We start from the raw sequence: 22,704 nt of genomic DNA on the forward strand, positions 1-22,704 counted from the left end.
TAAACTAAAATGGATTGTTTATGTTATTTTAAGAAACGTAAGAAAGCATAGGTCGTCCATAAATGGACTTCGATAGTTCATTGAATAAAAATTGCGGTATATAGCAGCGCGTGGCTACCGGCTGGGTGTGGACCTGCTAATATTGTTTACTGAAATGATCTGCCTACTGGTGGCCTGATCCTTAAATGGAACATGTATAGTCTTGTAAGAACCATATAGGAACCATATAAGAAACATAACTGGTACCATTTTACCATAAAGTTTTATTATGTGTGGAAAGGTATAAACGTCGTGTGGGTTGTTTGAAGGTGCTCCTGGAAGAACAAAAATGAATTTGATATCTTGGATCCCATATAGGAATCAAAAATGGATCGTAAAAATTTTTTTGCATGGCATGTATGGAGCCATATATGGATCTTGGACATTGCTCCCAAGAAAGGTCAACCCCAGAGGATTCCATTTTTCTTTTGATCATCTGATGAAGTATCAAATGTCAAAAATGACCAATGGCAGGTCAACCAAAATGAATAAACTAAAAAAAATTGGAAATGGTGTACAACTCCTAGTTCTCAATTCTTGTTTATAAGACAAATGTGTTAAGGTCTTTTTTGTAGTGTTAAGTCTATGTTCAACTGGCAAATGAAGATACAGTAGAGTGACAAACAAGCGTTATCTTAAGCAATTAACGTTCGTGGTTGACGCGTTGGGGCGTTATATGTGAACGCTTATTACTGATTCTACTTGTTGATCTTAATAAAAAAATTTCCAGCGTACACAAAAGCTTGGCAATAGTCCATTAGAAAGATTGTTTGCTGATTGGCATTAGTAAGTTCCTGGGTTTCCTGTGAGAAGGAGTTTCTCGCATGAGAGCGAATTCTCGCGAGAAGCACATCAAATACCGCAAGAATCAATTGTAAGGTTCTCGCATCAAAAAAACTTTAAAAACAACGCAAGAAATGTTGGCAACTCGTGAAATTCCGACCTTAAATACTGGGACTTAAAAAATGATTCGTCAATTAAAGTCAACGACGTCTGCAATACTCAATATAAGCAATCAAAAAATAAATTAGGGCAGGAACGATAAAATTCTATAAAAATCTCAAGTATGCATCAATATTATATGATTGAAATGATCAAAACTGCTCCCAAACGTACTGTTACTTAACAAAATTGTTCAGAAATTCTTATTTCTTTTTCTCTTTTTCTTTTAGTTTAGCATATAGTTTATTAAACTTTCAGTACATGTCAAAATGTTTACTTAATTTAAATTGATATACATGAAACAAGAAAAAAATAGAGCCAGAAAGAATTAGTCATGTAAAATAACTAAACCGTTTGCAGATTTGTTCTTTGTTACGATATGTCTTCAACAATAACCGATTTTTACACCAATGGAGGTTGACAATGAATTATGACTGAAGTAATAAGTCATAGAAAGCAGCTAAAGCTGCCTACTGTGTGTTTTAAAATAAAGTGAAGCGTTTTTGGTTTTTTGGGATTCGTAGGAAAGCATAGGTAAGCATAGGAAAGCATAAATTGGACTTACAGAGTTCATTGTGTAAAAATTGCGGTATCTGTCAACGCGTGGCTACTGGCTGTGAGTGAGGACTGCCTAATAAAGTTTTCTGAAATCAACTGCCTACGGGGGGCCGGATCCTAAAAAGGAGCCTTAAGAATAACGATATAAGGACCCTATAAGAACCATATATGCTACCATTTTTACCATAAAAGCTTACTATGTCTGGAAGGGTTTATACGTCGTGTGGGATTTTTGAAGGTGTTCCTGGAAAAAAATATACCTGAAATCTTGGATGCCATATACGAATCATATATGGAATTCTTGGCAACCATAGCAAGATCAGAAAGGAAATTTTTGTATGGCTTGTATCGAACCATATATGGATCGTGGATATGGCTCACAAGAAATGTCAAACCGAGTTGATTCCAATTTTCTATAGATCATCTGATAAAGTATCAAACGTCAATAATGAAATCAGCAGATTGACCAAAATGAATAAATTGAGAAAAATATTTGGAAATAGTGTACAAATTCTAGTTCTCAATTCTTGTTAAGAAAACTACAATCATATTTCTGACGATAAACAGTCAGTCTTTTTTTGCATTGTTAGGTATATGTTCAACTGGCAACTGCAGATACAGTAGAGTGACAAAAGAACGCTAACGGCAATAGCTCATTAGAAAGATTGTCAGCTGATTGGCATCAATAAATTCCTGGGTTTCCGATGAGAAGCAGTTTCTCACATAAGAACGAGCTCTCGCGAGAAGCACCTGAAATACCGCAAGAATCAATTTTAAGGTTCTCGCATCAAAAAAAAAAACATTAAAAGCAACGCAAGAAATGTTGGCATCTCGTGAAATTCGGACGTAAAGTATTGGGACTCAAAAAATGTTCAATAATTAACGTCAACGAGGTCTGCAATACTCAAATCAGGCAATCAAAAATTAAATAGCTCATTAAGTTACTATTTGATTGAAATGATCAAAATTGCTCCCAAACGTACAGTTACTTAACGAAACTGTTTAGAAAGTCTTATTCCTTTCTCTTTTTTGTCAGTTTAACATTTATTTTTATTAACTTTCAGTACATGCCAGAACATGAAACTTGCCATTAAGTTCAGCCCGGTACATGGCATTTCATTTCAAACTTCATCCTGACATTTTTAACTCAAATCTGCAAACTAAAATTCCAACTCATCCTCTTCATATTTTTCTGTTTCAAAAATAGCAGCGAGGGGTTGTGTATATATTATTTATATAATTGACCAACTTACTTCGGAAGTTAGACTCTTAAAATTCTTGAAATTCCAATGTTTTCTCCGTACAATTGATTGCCTGTTGTAATGCTATTTAGCAATGCTAGGTTTCAAGACAAACCATTTAAAAACAATATCTTTGTTCGGTAATCGATAGTTATCGATGAACTCACGCAATAAATAGGCTGAATTTCATTTCAACATAATTTTTGACAAAAAAACTGATCTGAGTGAAGTCGACCGAAAACTCCTGAAAGTTTTTTTTAATTTTTGTTTTATATGTTAATTTTAGACTAGATTAGTTTCCTATCAAATGCCAATTTCTGAAATCTCCTAATTAATAGGTCAAATGATCAGATAATATGTTTTCAGTGGAAACCTACTGTTTTTTATAGCTTCGACAAAGTGTTTTCATAAAATTTAAACTAATTCTTGTGTTTTGACGACAGTTTGTTTTCCTTTTTGCGATTTTATGAATTTGCATCATTAATCAAGGATCTCACTGGGTTGTTGATTTCATATAGATGAACTTATATAAGGCCTTCAGTTGATACCTAATGGCTCTTAAGACTTCGATTATTTTCGTCTTTTTAGGGTATTAGTGAATTTTTGAAATTGTCACCTAATTTTTTATTGTGTCAACCCGTAACTTATTCCCAGTTAACAAAGCTGGACCTTTCTTTCTATTGTTTGGAAAGTCAATTTTTCCTGCACCTCAATTTTTTAATGATTATGATATCGATACTGCAATTTTCAATAAATTCTTTTGGAAGTTATTTTCTTGTTTCTGTAACAGATTACAACAAAAACAGTTCTCGGTGGCTTAAATGCACATTTCAGTTTAACATGCATCATGTTTTCAAAAGTGTATGGTTAAAACGGTTTTGAAACATTTTTCCTGCAAAATAACATTGATTTCTCTTTTTACCTGTATTTGTCTTTCTTTTCAAACTAATTTCACGATTTGAGTTGATAGCTATTGATTTTAAAAATCATTAAAAATTTCAAATGAATGGACATTAAGGTTCCAACGTGAGCCAAATGAAAACTCATAATTTTTTGAGTTGGTGGCTGTGAATGGTAATGTCTTATGGCTGACAAAAAGTGGAGAGCTGAAATAGGCAATCAATAAAACATAGGTGGAGTTTCGAGCAATATTAGCAAAACCGACGTATCGGTATTTAAATAGGTAAATTACCACGGTGATAGAACAGATAATGGAACAGTTCGAGAGCAATGATTTAAATTGAAAACAATTCTTGCCATTTTGAATACACTGTTCAATTAAAATTTAAATTATCTTTCTCTCTCTGCTCAAACTACAAATGATGTTAGTTCGTTCTTGTATTTTACATTGCTGCGCACGGGCGTCTGCTAATGATCGTACTAGGAAATCAAATATGTGCAGTACAAAATCATAATGATCTTCCTATGAATTAAAGAACTTTAAACCCGATTATCAATTTTTCATCGTGGAGACCACTGACGTGAGACCACCCAGGTTGAGACATGCGACCGAATCTAGCCCTAATCAGACCGATCGATTTGGGTTGCGCACGAGGGCGGGGGGGGGGGGAGTAAAATACGAATACTCTACAGAGCCTGGCAGCACTATCTGACACCCAGTGCGCAAATCAGATTTCCCTAAACCCCAAGTGCGCGACTCAAGTTGGTCTGTCAACACCAATGCTAGACTGAAGTTGTTCTGGCAACCCCAGCGCCTGCATCAAGCTGATTTGCACACCCATTGGGCAACTCAATTTGTTCTTTCACCCCGTATCAAGTTGATCTGGACCCCCAGTGCGCGATTCAAGTTAGTCTGGTACCCCCAGTGCCCATATCAATTTGATCTGGATCCCCAGTGAGCAACTGAAGTCGGTATGGCACCCCAGTGGGCAACCCAAGTTGGTCTGGCATCCCCACTGAGCAACATAATTTGGTCTGGCAACCCCAGTGCGCGACTCAAGTTGTTCTGTCAACCCCAGTGCGCGACTCAAGTTGTTCTGTCAACCCCAGTGCCCGTACGAACTTGATCTGGCACCCCCAGTGCGCAACTCAAGTTGTTCTGGCAATCCCATTGCGCGACTCAAGTTGTTCTGTCAACCCCAGTGCCCGTACCAAGTTGATCTGGCACCCCCAGTGCGCAACTCAAGTTGAGCTGGCACGTGCAGTGCGCTACTCAAGTTGCCCCCCCCCCCCCCGAGAGTAACTCAAGTTAGTCTGGCATCCTGAGTGCGCAACTCAAGTTGCTGTGGCACCCCCCGTGATCGTATAAAGTTGATCTGGGCCCCCAGTGCGCAACCCAAGTTGGCTTGGCACCCCCAGTGGGCGACGCAAGTTGGTCTGGCACCCGAACCAATTCGGTCTGAATCAGGTCTGGCGTCGGTGGCGCACCTCAACCTGGGCATGAAATCTGACTTTTGTCCACGAAAGACCCCAAATGACTACAAATTGCACAATTGGAAAATCAACGAGGATCACTAGGAACTAATGTTAAAAAAATGCGGGAAAAGATGACATTTTTTTCTTTTATGAGCCATTGAATAGATTCTATGAAGCGCTTTTGCACTTGAGGTGTAAGCTCTCCCTTTTGAGTCATTTCGAAGGTTAATCCTGGCACAACTTTGTAGTACACATCGTAATCATAGCTAGCAGGGTGGTCGATGTCTCCTGTGGGAGCGTTTCCATTTGCTTCATTGGATCTTTCAACATCCCCCCTTGTTGTCTAGTGAGAATCGCCCCTTTCTGTGCTATTTCGCGGGTCGAGGAAAAATTGGAAAAATATGTAAGAGCAACAGTGAAAAGTTTTCGTACATAATTTTGCGGTGAAATGCGGTAAAATTATGTAATTTCATCGCTAGTGTAAGCGGTGAATTAAAAAATTTCACCACATTCACCTCTTACAAGCTATTAGCGTTCCTACCTAACTCCCCATTACCCGCCTTACCTTACATCATCTTTTTTCTAAGCAGTGAATTTATGCTATTTCACCGCTAAATTTAGCGGTGGAATTACTCAATTTCAGCGCTACCAGGCGATAATTTTTTCACCGCCTTTACCTCCTGATTTATGTAATTTCACCGCATTCACTGCTTATCCTACAAAGTTTTCCGCATTCAACACTGATCCTAAATAATTTTGCGTTGACACCTCGGCCCAAAATGCCACAAAATTAGTTAGCCTACAGTTTCGATAGCCGAATATTGCAGTTTAACCGCAATTGCGAAGCGCTGCTAACCCGTGTCAAAATTACCCGCCTGATTCCCCCAAACTAATGTAAGAGTAGGGGGTAATTGTCTATGGGGGGTAAAACGATGTAGGATTAGGGGGGAATGGGTGGTAATGGGGGCTAATGGGGGAATTTTCAGGTTTAACCCCCCGCCCCAAAATTACACCCCAAAAAGAAGTAAGATTAGGGGGTAGTTTTAGGGGGCTAAAAGATGTAAAATCAATGGGGAGTTATCCGCTGAATTTTTAGATTTTACCCCCAAAAATGATGTAAGATAAGGTTTCAAGGGACTAAAAGGATTATGGAGTCGATTTAAAAAGGGGGAATTTTAGTGGGATAAAACTATTTAAGATTATGATGGTTATTGCGTGTAATGAGGAAATTTTTACAATTTACCCCTCAAAAAGCACCCGCAAAAGATGTAAGATCAGGGAAAGTTTTAGGGGCGTAAAAAGTTGTACGGTTAGGGGATTAATGGGGGATAAGGGGGTATTGATTGATTTTAGCCCCCTAAAAAACCCAAAAAACGATGCAAGAGTAGTGGGTAACTTTAAGGGGTAAAACGATGCAAGTTAGGGGCTAATAAACGCAATGTATTTTATGGAGCAACATGTTTTTTTAGCCCCCAAATTTATTATCCAAAAATTCAGCCTTTGGTTTCGTTCAGAACTAAAGTTTATCGCTTATCATTATTGTCATTATAGAAGGCAGATCAAATTTAGGGATTGCTTCCACAGCAGACAATTACTCAGATAACATATCATTCGACTGACATCATAATCAAGACACTTTTGCATCGTTTTACTCCCCAACACTCACATAGTTTATCCCCTACTCCTTAATCATCTTACGCCCCATTACCCCTATTCTTAAAACATTTTACCCCCAATACCCCCACTCCTATATTGTTTTAACCCCACTACCCCCTATCCTACATCACTTTAACCCCCATTAACCGCTTACTCTTAGATCTTTTTACCCCTCATTACCCTCCTAACTTTACTTCGTTTTACCCCTCACCGCATTAACCCTCTCATCTTCTTCGTTTTAACTCCCATTACCCCTGCTTTCTCATACTTTTTACCCCTTACTCTTACATCGTTTTACCCTCCATTACCCCCTACAATTACATAGTTTTTCTCCCCTTAACCCCCAACTCTTCTGACACCACCAATGCGCGACTAAAATTTGTCTGGCAGCCCCAGTGCTAGAGTCAAATTGTCCTGTCAACCCCAGTGCCACTATCAAGTTGATCTGACACCCCCAGTGCTGAACTCAAGTTGGTCTGGCACCCCCAGTGCGCAACTCAATTTAGTCTAGCACCTGCAGTGCGCAACTCAAAAAGGTCGGGCACAAAAAGAGCGCAACTTAAGCTGGTCTGGCATCCTGAATGCGCAATTCAAGTTGTTCTGCCACCATTCGTGACCGTATCAAGTAGATCTGGACCCCAATGCGCACCTGAAGTTGGTCTGGCTACCCCAGAGCACAACTTAAGTTGGTCTGCAAAGCCCAGTGTTAGACTCAATTTGTTTCGGCAACACCAGTGCCCGTCTCAGTTAATTTGGCACCACCAGTGCGCAACTCAAGTTGGTCTGGCACCACCAGTGCTAAAATCAAGTTGTTCTGGCATCCTTAGTGCGTAACCCAAGTTGTTCTGTAACCCCCAGTGCTCGTATCAAGTTGGTCTGGGCCCCCCGTGCGCAACTCAAGTTGGTCTGTCACCCAAGTGCGCAACTCAAGTTGTTTTGGCATCCTTAGTGCGTAACTCAAGTCGTTCTGTAACCCGCAGTGCTCCTATCAAGTTGATCTGGGCCTCAGTGCGCGACTCAAGTTGGTCTGGCACCCCAGTGCGCTACTCAATTTGTTCTGACATCCTTAGTGCTGAAATCAAGTTGTTCTGTAACACCCAGTGCTTCTATCAAGTTGATCTAGGCCCCAGTGCGCGACTCAATTTGGTCTGTCACCCAAGTGCGCAACTCAAGTTGTTTTGGCATCCTTAGGGCGTAACTCAAGTCGTTCTGTAACCCGCAGTGCTCCTATCAAGTTGATCTGGGCCTCAGTGCGCGACTCAAGTTGGTCTGGCACCCCAGTGCGCTACTCAATTTGTTCTGACATCCTTAGTGCTGAAATCAAGTTGTTCTGTAACACCCAGTGCTTCTATCAAGTTGATCTAGGCCCCCAGTGCGCGACTCAATTTGGATTGGCATCCACAGTGCGCAACTCAAGTTAGTCTGGCATCCCCAGTGCGCAACTCAAGTTAGTCTGGCAACACCAGTGCGCAACTCAATTTGTTCTGGCATCCTTAGTGCGTAAATAAAGTTGTTCTGTAACACCCAGTGCTTGTATCAAGTTGATCTGGGCCCCCAATGCGCGACTCAAGCTGGTTTGGCACCCACAGTGCGCAATTCAAGTTGGTCTGGCACCCCAGTGCACAACTCAACTTATTCTGCCATGCTCAGTGTGTATCTCAAGTTGTTCTGTAACACCCAGTGCTCGTATCAAATTGGTCGGGGCCCCCAGTGCGCAACTGAAATTGGTCTGGCACCCCCACTGGGCAACGCAAGTTGGTCTGGCACCCCAGTGAGCATCTCAAGTTGTTCTGGCATCCTTAGTGCATAACTCAAGTCGTTTTGTATCCCGCAGTGCTCGTTTCAAGTTGATCTGGGCCCCCAGTGCGCGACTCAAGTTGTTCTGTCAACACCAGTGCCCGTACCAAGTTGATCTGGCACCCCCACCGGGCGACGCGAGTTGGTCTGGCACCCCAGTGCACAACTCACGATGTTCTGGCATCCTTAAAGCGTTAAAGCGTAATTCAAGTCGTTTTGTAACACGCAGTGCTCGTTTCAAGTTGATCTGGGCCCCCAGTGCACGACTCAAGTTGGTGTGGCATCCCCAGTGCGCAACTCAACTTATTCTGCCAGACACAGTGCGTAACTCAAGTTGTTCTGTAACCCCCCGTGCCCGTATCAAGTTCATTTGGACCCCCATTGCGCAGCTGATGTTGGTTTAGCACAACCATTGGGCAACTCAATTTGTTCCGTCACCCCGTATCAAGTTGACCTGGACTCCAACTGCGCGATTCAAGTTAGTCTGGTACCCCCCGTGCCCATATCAATTTGATCTGGATCCCCAGTGAGCAACTGAAGTTGGTCTGGCACCCCAGTGGGCAACTCAACTTATTCTGCCATCATCAGTGCGTAACTCAAGTTGTTCTGTAACCACCCGTCCCCGTATCAAGTTCATTTGGACCCCCAGTGCGAAACTGAGGTTGGTCTAGCACACCCATTGGGCAACTCAATTTGTTCTTTCACCTCGTATCAAGTTGATCTGGACCCCCAGTGCGGGATTCAAGTTAGTCTGGTACCCCCAGTGCCCATATCATCTTGATCTGGATCCCCAGTGAGCAACTGAAGTTGGTCTGGCACCCCTGTGGGCAACCCAAGTTGGTCTGGCATCCCCATTGAGCAACTTAATTTGGTCTGGCAACCCCAGTAAGCGACTCAAGTTGGTCTGGCACCCCCAGTGCGCAACAAAAATTGGTCTGGCACCCCAGTAAACGACTCCAGTTAGTCTGGCGTCCTTAGTGCGTATTTCAAGTCGTTCTTTAACCCGCAGTGCTCGTATCAAGTTGATCTGGGCCCCAGTGCGCCACTCAAGTTGGTCTGGCACCCCAGTGCGCGACTGAAGTTGGTCTGGCACCCCAGTGCCCGACTCAATTTGTTCTGGCATCCTTAGTGCTTAAATCAGGTTGTTCTGTAACACCCAGTGCTTGTATCGAGTTCATCTGGGCCCACAGTGCGCAACTCAAGTTGGTTTGGCACCCACAGTGCGCAACTCAAGTTGGTCTGGCATCCCTAGTGCGCAACAAAAGTTGTTCTGGCACCCCAGTGTGCAACTCAAGTTCTTCTGGCATCCTTAGTGCGTAACTCAAGTAGTTTTGTAACCCGCAGTGCTCGTATCTAGTTGATCTGGGCCCCCAGTGCACGACTCAAGTTGGTCTGGCGCCCACAGTGCGAAAATCAAGTTGGTCTGGCACCCGCAGTGCGCAACTCAACTATTTCTGCCATTCTCAGTGCGTAACTCATGTTGTTCGGTAACCCTCAGTGCCCGTATCAAGTTCATTTGGACCCCCAGTGAGCAACTGAGGTTGGTCTAGCACACCCATTGGGCAACTCAATTTGTTCTGTCACCCCGTATCAAGTTGATCTGGACCCCCAGTGCGCGATTCAAGTTAGTCTGGTACCCCCAATGCCCATATCAATTCGATCTGGATCCCCCAGTGAGCAACTGAAGTCGGTCTGGCACCCCAGTGGGCAACCCAAGTTGGTCTGTCATCCCCATTGAGCAACATAATTTGGTCTGGCAACACCAGTAAGCAACTCAGGTTGGTCTGGCACTCCTAGTGCGCAAATCAAGTTGGTCTGGCACCCCCAAACGCAATTCAAGTTAGTCTAGCATCCAGAGTACGCAACTCGAGTTGTTCTGAAACCCCAAGTGCCTGCATCAATTTGATATGGAACACCAGTGCGCAACTCTTGTTGTTCTGGCAACCCCAGTGCCCGTACGAACTTGATCTGGCACCCCCAGTGCGCAACTCAAGTTGTTCTGGCAATCCCAGTGCGCGACTCAAGTTGTTCTGTCAACACCAGTGCCCGTACCAAGTTGATCTGGCACCCCCACCGGGCGACGCGAGTTGGTCTGGCACCCCAGTGCAGAACTCACGATGTTCTGGCATCCTTAAAGCGTAACTCAAGTCGTTTTGTAACCCACAGTGCTGACATCAAGTTGATCTGGGCCCCCAGTGCACGACTCAAGTTGGTCTGGCACCCCAATGCGCGACTCAAGTTGGTCTGGCAACCCCAGTGCGCAACTCAAGTTGGTCTGGCACCACCAGTGCGCAACTCAATTAGTTCTGGCATCCCTAGTGCGTAACTCAAGTTGTTCTGTAACCCCCGTGCTTGTATCAAGTTGATCTGGGCCCCCAGTGCTCGACTCAAGTTGGTCTGGCACCCACAGTGCGCAACTGAAGTTGGTCTGACAACCCCAGTGCTCAACTCAACTTATTCTGCCATCCTCAGTGCGTAACTCAAGTTGTTCTGTAACCCCCCGTGCCCGTATCAAGTTCATTTGGACCCCCATTGCGCAGCTGATGTTGGTTTAGCACAACCATTGGGCAACTCAATTTGTTCCGTCACCCCGTATCAAGTTGACCTGGACTCCAACTGCGCGATTCAAGTTAGTCTGGTACCCCCCGTGCCCATATCAATTTGATCTGGATCCCCAGTGAGCAACTGAAGTTGGTCTGGCACCCCAGTGGGCAACTCAACTTATTCTGCCATCATCAGTGCGTAACTCAAGTTGTTCTGTAACACCCAGTGCCCGTATCAAGTTCATTTGGACCCCCATTGCGTAACTGAGGTTGGTCTAGCACACCCATTGGGCAACTCAATTTGTTCTGTCACCCCGTATCAAGTTGACCTGGACCCCCAGTGCGCGATTCAAGTTAGTCTGGTACCCCCAGTGCCCATATTAATTTGATCTGGATCCCCAGTGAGCAACTGAAGTTGGTCTGGCACCCAAGTGGTCAACTCAAGTTGGTCTGGCATCCCCATTGAGCAACATAGTTTGGTCTGACAACCCCAGCAAGCAACTCAAGTTGGTCTGGCACCCCCAGTGCGCAACTCAAGTTGTTCTGGCATCCTTAGTGCGTACCTCAAGTTGTTCTGTAACCCCAGTGCTCGTATCTAGTTGGTCTAGGCCCCCAGTGCGCAACTCAAGTTGGTCTGGCACCCCCACTGGGCGATGCAAGTTCGTCTGGCACCCCTGTGCGCAACTCAAGTTGTTTTGGCATCCTTGGTGCGTAACTCAAGTCGTTTTGTAACCCGCAGTGCTCGTATCAAGTTGATCTGGGCCCACATGCGCGACTCAAGTTGGTCTGGCACCCCAGTGCGCGACTCAATTTGTTCTGGCATCCTTAGTGCGAAAATCAATTTGTTCTGTAACACCCAGTGCTTGTATCAAGTTGAACTGGGCCCCCAGTGCGCAACTCAAGTTGGTCTGGCACCCACAGTGCGCGACTCAATTTGGTCTGGCACCCCCAGTGCGCAACTCTGTTTATTATGCCATCCTTAGTGCGTAACTCAAGTTCTTCTGTAACCCCCAGTGCCAGTATCAAGTTCATTTGGACCCCCAGTGGGCAACTGATGTCGGTCTAGCACACCCAAGGGGCAAATCAAGTTGTTCTGTCACCCCTTAGTGCCCGTATCAATTTCATCTGGATCCCCATCGCGCAACTGAAGTTGGTCTGGCACCCCATTAAGCAACTCAACTTGGTCTGGCACCCGCAGTGCCCAACTCAAGTTGTTCTGGCATCCTTAGTGCGTACCTCAAGTTGTTTTGTAACCGCAGTGTTCGTATCTAGATGGTCTGGGCCCCCAGTGCGCAACTCAAGTTGGTCTGGCACCCCCACTGGGCAATGCAAGTTCGTCTGGCACCCCTGTGCGCAACTCAAGTTGTTTTGGCATCCTTAGTGCGTAACTCAAGTCGTTTTGTAACCCGCAGTGCTCGTATCAAGTTGATCTGGGCCCCAATGCGCGACTCAAGTTGGTCTGGCACCCCAGCGCGCAACTCAATTTGTTCTGGCATCCTTAGTGCGTAAATCAAGTTGTCCTGTAACACCCAGTTCTTGTATCAAGTTGATCTGGGCCCGCAGTGCGCGACTCAAGTTTGTTTGGCACCCACAGTGCGCAACTCAATTTGGTCTGGCATCTCCAGTGTCCAACTCAAGTTGGTCTGGCACCACCAGCGCGCAAGTCAATTTGTTCTGGCATCCTTAGTGCGAAAATCAATTTGTTCTGTAACACCAGTGCTTGTATCAAGTTGAACTGGGCCCCCAGTGCGCAACTCAAGTTGGTCTGGCACCCACAGTGCGCGACTCAATTTGGTCTGGCACCCCCAGTGCGCAACTCTGTTTATTATGCCATCCTTAGTGCGTAACTCAAGTTCTTCTGTAACCCCCAGTGCCAGTATCAAGTTCATTTGGACCCCCAGTGGGCAACTGATGTTGGTCTAGCACACCCAAGGGGCAAATCAAGTTGTTCTGTCACCCCTTAGTGCCCGTATCAATTTGATCTGGATCCCCATCGCGCAACTGTAGTGGGTCTGGCACCCCAGTTGGCAACCCAAGTCGGTCTGGCAACCCCATTGAGCAACATGGGTTGGTCTGGTGACCCCGTTTAGCGACTCAAGTTGTTCTGTCACCACCAGTGCGTGACTCAAGTTCTTCTGTCACCTTAAGTGCGCTGCTCAATTTGGTCTGGCACCTCCAGTGCGCGATCCAATTCGGTCTTGATGATTCTGGCCTTAGTGCTGCACCTCAAACTGTGTACATATAGTCTGGTTTTTGTCCACAAAAGACTCCAAATACCTCCAATTTGGACAATTGATAAATCAATGGGGGAACATTAGGAACTAATGTTCTGAAATGCGGGAAAAGATGACATTTTTTTTCTTTTATGAGCCATTGAATAGATTCTCTAAAGAAGCGCTTTTGCACTTGAGGTGTAAGCTCTCTTTTAAGTCATTTCGAAGGTTAATCCTGGCAACATTTTGTAGTACACATCGTAATCATATCTAGCAGGGTGGTCGATGTCTCCTGTGGGAGCGTTTCCATTTTGTTTATTGGATCTTTTTTACATCCCACTTTGTTGTCTAGTAAGAATCACCCTTTGTGCTATTTATCACAACACTAGTTGGCCTACAGTTTCGACAGCCGATTATCGCAGTTTAACCAAAATTGCGAACCGTTGCTTACCTTTATCAAATTTACCCGCCTGATTCCCCCAAACTGATGTGAGAGCAGGGGATAAATGATTATGGGGGATAAAACGATGAAAGGTTAGGGGGGCAATGGGGGCAAACGGGGCTAATGGGGTTATTTTCAGATTTATCCCCCTTAAACAAATTACTCCCCAAAAAGATATAGGACTGGGGGCTAGTTTTAGGGGGCTAAAAGGATGTAAAATTAGGGGGGTAATGCGGGGAGTTTTTTGATTTTACGCGCAAAATGATTAGGGGGTTAATCCCAGGGTATAACAATGATTTAGGATTATGGGGCTAATTTAAGGGGGCTGGGTAATTTTTGGGGGGTAATACGATGTTAGGTTAGGGTAGTTAACGGGGGTTAATGGGGGGAAATTTTACAATTTTACCACAGAAAAAGCACCGTAAAACATGTAGGATGTTTGATTAGGAGGGAAATTTTAGGGGGGTATGCGATGTACGATTTGTCCGGCTAATGGGGGTAAGGTGAAATTGGTATACTTTATCCACCAAAAATACCCACCCCACAAAAAAACCGATGCCGGAGGAGTGGGTAATTTTATGGGGTAAAACGATGTAAGTTATGGGGGTAATAAAAGCCAAGCAGAGTAAGGGGGAAATGTTTTATAAATATGATGCAAAAATCCAGCCTTACGTTTCCTTCACTACTAGGTTATCTCTTATCATTATTGTCATTACGAACAGCGGATAAATTTTAGAGATTACTTCCACAGCATAAAATGATTCAGATAACATATGATTCAACTGATATTAGTATACCCCCACTCTTGCCTCAATTTATCGTCGAAATCTTGCAACGTTTTAGGCCCCATTATCTCCTACTATTTAATAGTTTAGACCCAATTACACCCTACTCTTATATCGTTTTAACCCCCATTACACCTACTCTTACATCGTCTTAGTCTCCCATACCCATTACTCTTAAGTCGTTTTACCCCCAATGCAGCCCTACTCCATCGTTTTAACACCAATAACCTTTACTCCTACATGGTTTTAAACCCCATTACTTCCTTATTCTTCCATCTGTTTAACCCTCATTACCCTCATACTCTTTTGCTCTTAAATAGTTTTACCCCCCCTATTACCCTCTCCTCTACATGGTTTTACCCCATTACCCCTTACTCTTACACGTTTTTACTCCAATTCCCCATACTCTTGCATGTTTTCACCCCACGTTACCCCAACTCTTATATCGTTTTATCCCTCATTAACCTGCAACTCTTATAACGTTCTATCCGCATTATCACCTACTCCTACAAGGTTTAGCCCCCATTACCCCCTTGTCGTACATCGTTTTAGCCCCCCCCTCCTGCTACTTAAATAAAGCGGCCATCTTTCCGCTAAGTTTTTTTGGGGTATGGAGGTAACACGATGTAAAACGATCCAAGGTGTGAAATGTTGCAAGAGGAGGGGGTAAGTGTGGTAAAACTGTGTATAAGTAGTGGGGTAATGCAGCTGAAAGAATGTAAGGGTAGCGGGATAATGGGGTGTAACACCTCATTAAACCCCACTTCTACATCGTGTTAAACCCCATTACCTCAAACTCCTATATCCTTTCGCTCCCCATTGCCCCTACTCTTATATCGTTTTACCCCTATTACCCACTTCTCTTACATCGTTTTAGCTCCTTTACTCCCCTGCTCTTACATCATTTTTCCCCTGTTGCCCTGTTGCCCTGTAGTCCTGCTTCGTTCTACTCCACAATACCCAAACTCTTACATCTTTTTTTCCCTTCGTTACCCTCCTACTCTTACATTGTTTTACACATATTATCCCCCTACTCTTACAACGTTTTTCCCTCCATTACCCCCTACTGCTTTATATCTTTTATCCCCATTACCCCCCTAATGTAACATCGTTTTACACCAAATGCCGTCATTTCCTACATAATTTTACCCCCTAGTACCACTACTCTTACATCTTTTTATAATTCATTACCCTCCTACTCCTAAATTGTTTTACCCCTCTTACCCCCCTACTCTTATATTGTTTTATCCCCCATTACCTCCCAACTCTTACATCGTTTTAACCCCATTACGCCCTGCTCTTACATCGCTTTACCTCCTATTACAACCTAATCTTACATCGTTTTACCTCCCTCAAATCCCCCGACAAAAATTACGCCGTCATCTTTTTAGTAGTTATCTTCGGGTTGGAGTCTAAATATTCCGCTTTACTACCCATTATCTCTCTTATCCTACAACGTTTTACCCACCTAAAATTAGCCCCTCTAATCTTACTTTCTTGGGATGGTAATTTTGGGATTTGAGTCTAACAATGCCCCCTTACTCCTCATTACCTCCTTACCTTTTTACCCCCTAAATTTAAGCCCTAATCTTACGTCTGCTTGTTTCTCTAATTTTTGGGTTTGTAACATCTAACAATATCCCTTACTTCCCATTAGCCCCAACCCTTACATCCTTTCATTCCCCGAAATTTACCCCATAATCTTATATATTTTTGTGGGGTAAGTTCTAGGGGGTTAAATCTAAAGATCACCCTCACCATTAATCCCCTTACTTCTTAATAAGAATAGAGAGTATTATTAGGGAGGCAAAACGACGAGAGATAAGGGGATAATGGGGTGTAAGAAGGTAGTTGTTTTAGAATTAAGACAAGGGGTTAATGAAGATGTAAGATAAGGTGGTTTTGTGGAGTAAGGGGCAAAAGTTTAGACTGAACCCCCAAAAATTATCCCCCAAAAAGATATAATAGGGGATAATTTTAGATGGGTAAAACGATGTTTGGATGAAGGGGTAAAATCTTGTAATCATATACATGGGATGGGTAGTATTGGGCAAGCATCGGGGGTCTGAGGGCTAAGGCGAACTGGCTCAGAGGAAAGAGGTTGTGGGTTCAAGGCTCTCACTATGCGACTATGGAGGTAATACGATGTAAGAGTGGTGCTGCCAAGCGGGGTAAAATGATGCAGGAAGAGGGGGCAATTGGGGGGAGGTGTTTAAAACGATGTAAGAGTAGGGAGTGAAGGGTAAAAACGATGTGGGATTAGGGGGTAATGAAACTTGGGGGTTGGGGGGGGGGGGGGGGTAAAACGGTTTAAGTGTAGGGGTTAAGGGGGAGTAACACCTCAGTACCCCCTACTCTTTCGTTGTTTTACCCCCATTATATCCTACACTTACATCGTTTAGACCCCATTACCCCTTACTATTGCATCATTTTACCCCTCATTACCCCCTACTCCTACCTCATTTTACCCCCGTTTACCCTCATTACCCCCTACTCTTACATCGTTTTACCCGCCTACTACTCGTGCGTTGTTTTACCCCCATTACCCTCCTACTTTTGCATAGTTATACTTCTTGTTAGCCCCTTAGTCTTCAATCGGTTCACCCCCCATTATCCCCTTTACCCGCTGCTCTTACATCGTTTTACCCCCGACTCTTGCGTTTTTACCCCCCTCCCCACCCATTACCGACCTACTCTTGCATCAAATTACCCCTCATTAGACCCCAAACGATGTAAGAGTTTTGAGGGGAATTGGCTAAATACTCCCCCGATTACCCCCCTAATCTTACATATTTTTTGGGGTAAAAATCTGACACGTGCAGTGCCATATCTCTCATGTTCTGTGGGGTGTAATCCGGAAATCGCGGGTCGTTTATCGCGGCAGCATCGGGACGCGCAGGAAGCGCTCCCACCGGCCCGTCAGTGGGAATTTTTTTTCGCTTTGTAATCCAATTCGGCTGTTTTCCATAGTATGGCGTGTTTTATTCTATTCAGTTCAGTTCAGAATAGTATGCGCATACGTGGAAAGTTGATAGTCATCTCTGACTGGTTAGTAAATCAATCTTCTTCAATTCATAGTTAGAAATTCATAAATAATCGTCTTAAATTTTATTCAGGAATGGCCCCCCATTTCGCAAAAGAGGGCAATTGCTGGGGTCTTTCCCATTATAGTCCCCCCTACAAGAAATTGGATCTTTTCCGTTTGTGCCCCCCCCCCAGTACGTTATGCTCCACCCAGTTACAGAGCACGTGCCATTACATAGTAAATCATCATGTAAAAATATGGCACGTGCGTCTGGGGGGTGCAAATAATATGCACCCACTAAGCTGGGGGGGGGGGGGCACAAACGGAAAAGATCCAAGAAATTATAGCCCCCCATTATGGTATAATTACCATGATTGATGGGGGGAAGCTATAGGTTACCTGGCCACTAAGCTGGGGGGGGATAATGGGAAAGACCCAATTGTTGAAAAGATCCGAGATAAAGATAACATTTTGTTGGACCGGCACAAGTTAACGACTTGTAGGAGGAATTGAAAATGAAACCGACCAAAAAGTTGTCACAGTCACAAATGGCGTTTTGTTCAGCTGAAGATGTTTGCTTTTGATTGTTTGATGGGGATTTGTTAAAAAAAAAGCGTAAATATAAATGGAAAGTCTTTTTCCTGCGATGGGAGGGTAGTTATAGTCAATTCTGAGCACTCCAAGGCAGGGATCTTGGGATGGTTGACTATAAATTAGAGCCGAAAGGGTAGCGAGCCGAACGGGAAAATTGAGAATCAGATTCTTTTACAACGAATTGCACTGAAAACGTGCTGAGCTTGAGATCGATTAATCGCCCCAGTCGAAAAATAATGGTTAATTTTTAAAATTTTATTAATTAGTTTATCAACATTTGCAAAAAAGATGCATCATTTTTATAAATATTTATAACTTTTTTTGCAATGTTTGCATTAATTTATAAATTATTTGTAAATATTTGGATCAATTTATAAAACATTATAAAATTTTGGAATAATTTATATATTCGAATAAAATTTTCCGTCACGCAAATAAGTGGAAAAATTCTCTGCTAAACTAAGCTCTAAAAAATTTACTGATTGCAATAAAACTAAATTAAAAATGAAAGGAAAACGCTAATTTCAATGAAAAACCACGAATCAAAAGCTCACAGAACTCGTGAAATATTCAATCTATTCTGTTTTGACCCCTCCATTTTAGTAGGTATATAAACTTTGCACTCCAAGGCACTCCCCGAAATTATGTTTACATAGTAATAACGTGTTATTATAACAACAAATAATTTGTATTTGGGTTCATAAAAACAGTGCGGAGGAACAGAGCAAATCCAAATATTCGGCTACAAATAGCATTTTTTGGCATTCTGCTCTGCGCCCGTTCGGCTCTACCGGCGTCCTGTGGCTGGTTGCCTGCTGTAGTAGCATTTGCACTCGTTAACAAACGCAAACGTTCACTTTAAATTTCCAATGAACACTCCCTGCTTTCAAAAACTCTTTTTCACTCAGATTTTGAGGCCATTTGGTTTTGTATAGGACTTGACCCACTATGGTTGAAATGTGAAATGCTAGAGCATAGTTAGATGTAAAACGCAACCTGTACGGAAAAATCGGAAATGCGTGAAACTCAAAAGCCCATACTATAAAGCCAAACTAAATTTGTCGGAATCTTTTCCGTTTGTGCCCCCCCCCCCCCCCCCCCCGCATAGTGGGTGAATATTATTGGCATCCCCCAGACGCACGTGCCATATTTTTACAATGATTTACTATGTAATGACACGTTCTCTGTAACTGGGGGGGGGGGGGGGGGGCATAACGTACTGGGGGTAAGGGTTGGGGGCACAAACGGTAAAGATCCAAAAAATAATATGCATACCGACAGCAAATTTGAAAGCTGAACAATGTTGTAGTCCCCCCGTTCGTACTTTATTATTCTCGTATTTTGTTGTAGTGTTCTATTGAGCTATTTCTCTTCATGGAAGCAGGGACCCACCCCCCCCCCCCCCCCCGCAGGTCTCTTTACCATCCAGAAGTGCGATTTTGAACGTTTACTTCTGTTAAAAAGTGTCCTTGTGGCGGAAGTTGAAGTTTGTTCTTTAGGTGGCATCTTTGTTGCCTTTGTTTAGTATTTAATCCGAGGATGACTTAATTCAGCAGAAAATTACTGCAAAGTCACCGTGAAAGCAGATTTTAAGGCACATTTTTACCGCCCCCTTTGCAGATTTTTACCGCTTAGTGTTGACATCAATGCGCCCTCAATTCTGACATTGTATTTGAACTAAATTTGCTTAATTGAATTTCACCCACATTCAGAGTCAAAAACCGGCTCTTTCTGTTGAGCATAAAATTGTTCAGCACTCTGACGGCACACGCCATTTCTACCCAGGTTGAGGTGCCAGACCATGGAGACCTCTGATCAAACCATCCCGTTTGTGCCCCTCCCCCCCCCCCCAGCTTAGTGGGCTCGTTCATATTATTTGCGCCCCCCAAACGCACGTGCCATATCTTTACGTGATGAATTACTATGTAATGGCACGTGCGCTTTGTATCTGGGGGGTGCATAGCGTACTGGGGGGGGGGGGGCACAGACGGAGAGGTCCGACCTCTGAGCAGACCATCCCAGACCAAGATTGCCTCCCGGACCATCCCAGACCGAAGTGAACTCTGATCAGACTTGCATTTTTTGCACCCTCGAGATTTCCGTGCTCTCGAAGTGCACTCCAAATTGATTGTCTGTGATCAGACCATCCCAGACAATTGTCCAGACTTTCATGCTACTCTTGCCCAGAATGTGGCCAGACCGATTCCCAGGCCCTGTCATTTCGGTTTGGAAACACACCGCGTGTCCTCGATCTGGGTCTGATCAGAGATCACTTCCGGATGTCACCTTAACTTGGGTATGCATCCGGCCACCGGCTTGGGACATCAGGGCAGTAATTAAGCTAAAAATGCTTGAAAATGGGATCTACTTTGTTTCACCCCCCAAGCTTAATGGGCATTATCTTTTATGCCCCCATGCCTGCCTGCCAATTTTTTTACAAAGTAACGTGCTAAGTGAACAGCAACCGATAACAATATTTTTGAGCAATTTCTTCTTGAACAATTGTTCCTGGTAGCACCCAAACCCAATCATAATTTACCCGGGCTGAAGTTTCTTTGATATCATACAAGGATCATATATGATCTCATACTGTCCATACTTGATTTCTTAGTACGATCCTTGTATGAGTCTAAAGAAATCATATATGATCCTTGTATGATTACAAGGAAATCATATATGATCCTAGTACCAATACCAAGAATCATACATCTATTTTTCAAAAATGTTTTACCATTTATGTTTTTTTTATTTTTATTCGGTAGGGCATCACCTATTTGATACCCCGGAATCACATTGTGATCCACCACAAGACCCCAACGTACAGTATCATTTGCAGAGTTGTGCACTGAATAACATATATACACACAATTTATGTACAACCATTCGGTGAAAAAAGTTTATATACATTAAGAAAGAGCTTGAGTTCTTGTTAAAATTGAGATTTGGAAATCACTAAATTAAAACATTTCTTCAGCGTCAGGTGGACTCAGCCATTTCAAGTGCCGTGAAGGACTTCTACTGTCTGATGTCGACATTGTACTTGAAGTGGTCGTTTGACTTCTTGGCTAGCCTCGTAGAGTATGAGGGACGAGTTTCAATTGCTTCAGGTAAGTAATCTCTGATAATAACTGATCAATACTAAACAAACAGAAAAAAAAACAAAATAAAATAAATTTGCAAGTTAAAAAAAGAAAGAATCGATGTTCTTTGGTGGGGCTCGAACCACCTTCTGCGCATCTGCTGATCGGTTAGCGCACTGGACCAAACCATCGTGCTTCACTTCACTGTAACTTTTCTTAGAGTTCATCCAAATAGAATATGTGTTCTGGTTCAAATCAAGTCGTAAAATCTCATCACTTTAAAGACGAAGAATTTCGTTGTTGTTATTGAAAAAGAAAAAGATTTCGTTTAAATTGAAGATAATAGGATTGAGATCTAAAACAAATGTGTTTTCAACTTCAATTAAAAGAAGTAATGATGTGACAAAAAGTTCTACGCTGACCTGAACCGTAAAATCACTGAAACCAAACCGCGCGCAGCACAAAACTATAATATTAGACTTTTCTGTTGCCTAAATAAATCAGTGGAGTGTTGAGTAAAAAAGAATAAAATGGATGAAAGTTATGGGAGGAAGGCTTTGGTAATCTGTTCAGCTCCGAATTTGCTAAGCGAGCGGCTGGCTGAACAGAAGGGGACAAAGGAGTGAAATGGAATAAGAGTGAGTTGTATCTGGCCCCAAATTGACTAAGCGAGCGGCTGGCCATATACTCGTAACATGTCTGATAAGTTTAAGAGACGCATGTGTCAGAAATATAAAATGTAGGAAAACATTCGCAAGTTAATACTTCGCGTCTTCGAACTGCTGTCGATTCAACTTTTCAATTTTGTTTTCTCGTATTTCACCGCTGCGCCATTTTGCTCTGCTGTAACACGTAAAGTAAATCTTTATGAGCTAGCTGTAGGTAAGTGACGCTTTAATCGAGATAGAGCATAAATCAAATAGCAAGAGTTGAAGAGAGTTGGACTCGAACCGTAGTTGTTGGTACAGAGTTCTTCCAGTTCACCCCCCTCACAACCGCGCTGCTGGCTAATAATTTGCTGTTTTTTCGTTTGCTATTTCGTATGTTTGTTGTTTTTTCTCTGCCCAGATTTCAAAATATAGTTGCACCACCTTTTTTCCCGGTTTTGTCTTCGTATTCTTGTTGAATATTTTCCCAAGTTTTCCATTGACTTCAGTCCGACTACCGATCTTTGCTGGAAAACGATTAATGATCTTGAAACTAGGGATACCCTGGGGCTCGACCCTTGTTCTGTCATTCGATAGTATTTTGATCTTATATCTACGCCGAACGTCCATAGTGCGCCAGTTAATCATCGTTTTTTTTAGTATTGAAGGTGGTCGAGAGTACTTTTGCAAGTGTTTAGCGGGCACTGCCGTTTTTTGTGTATTAGATCTATTACAGATTGTATGTTGTGTTTTATTGCCCGACTAA

At 43.2% G+C, this 22,704-nt stretch overlaps 1 protein-coding gene across 4 annotated transcripts in view; it reads right to left on the reverse strand.

Annotated features, from left to right (window-relative positions):
• The window catches only part of LOC142340136 (uncharacterized), a 42,211-nt gene extending 22,384 nt beyond the window's left edge, over positions 1-19,827 (reverse strand). Inside the window, exons 1-4 of one of the 4 annotated variants that reach the window (XM_075390603.1) lie at positions 19,680-19,827; positions 19,003-19,026; positions 18,257-18,323; positions 5,293-5,442 (exon numbers count right to left, since the gene is read on the reverse strand). In XM_075390603.1, the coding sequence (XP_075246718.1) occupies positions 5,293-5,442; positions 18,257-18,323; positions 19,003-19,026; positions 19,680-19,717 (279 nt within the window). In that variant the 5' untranslated portion in view covers positions 19,718-19,827. Of the gene's footprint in view, positions 1-5,292; positions 5,500-18,256; positions 18,324-18,957; positions 18,982-19,002; positions 19,046-19,662 lie in introns of those variants that run through there. The other 3 variants (XM_075390601.1, XM_075390604.1, XM_075390605.1) reach the window with 3 other exon arrangements.
• Between the last annotated feature and the right edge of the window lie 2,877 nt (positions 19,828-22,704).

This window comes from Convolutriloba macropyga, chromosome 5 (genome assembly GCF_964194025.1).
Source record: "Convolutriloba macropyga chromosome 5, txConMacr16.3, whole genome shotgun sequence".
In the NCBI taxonomy this organism is placed as follows: domain Eukaryota; kingdom Metazoa; phylum Xenacoelomorpha; order Acoela; family Convolutidae; genus Convolutriloba; species Convolutriloba macropyga.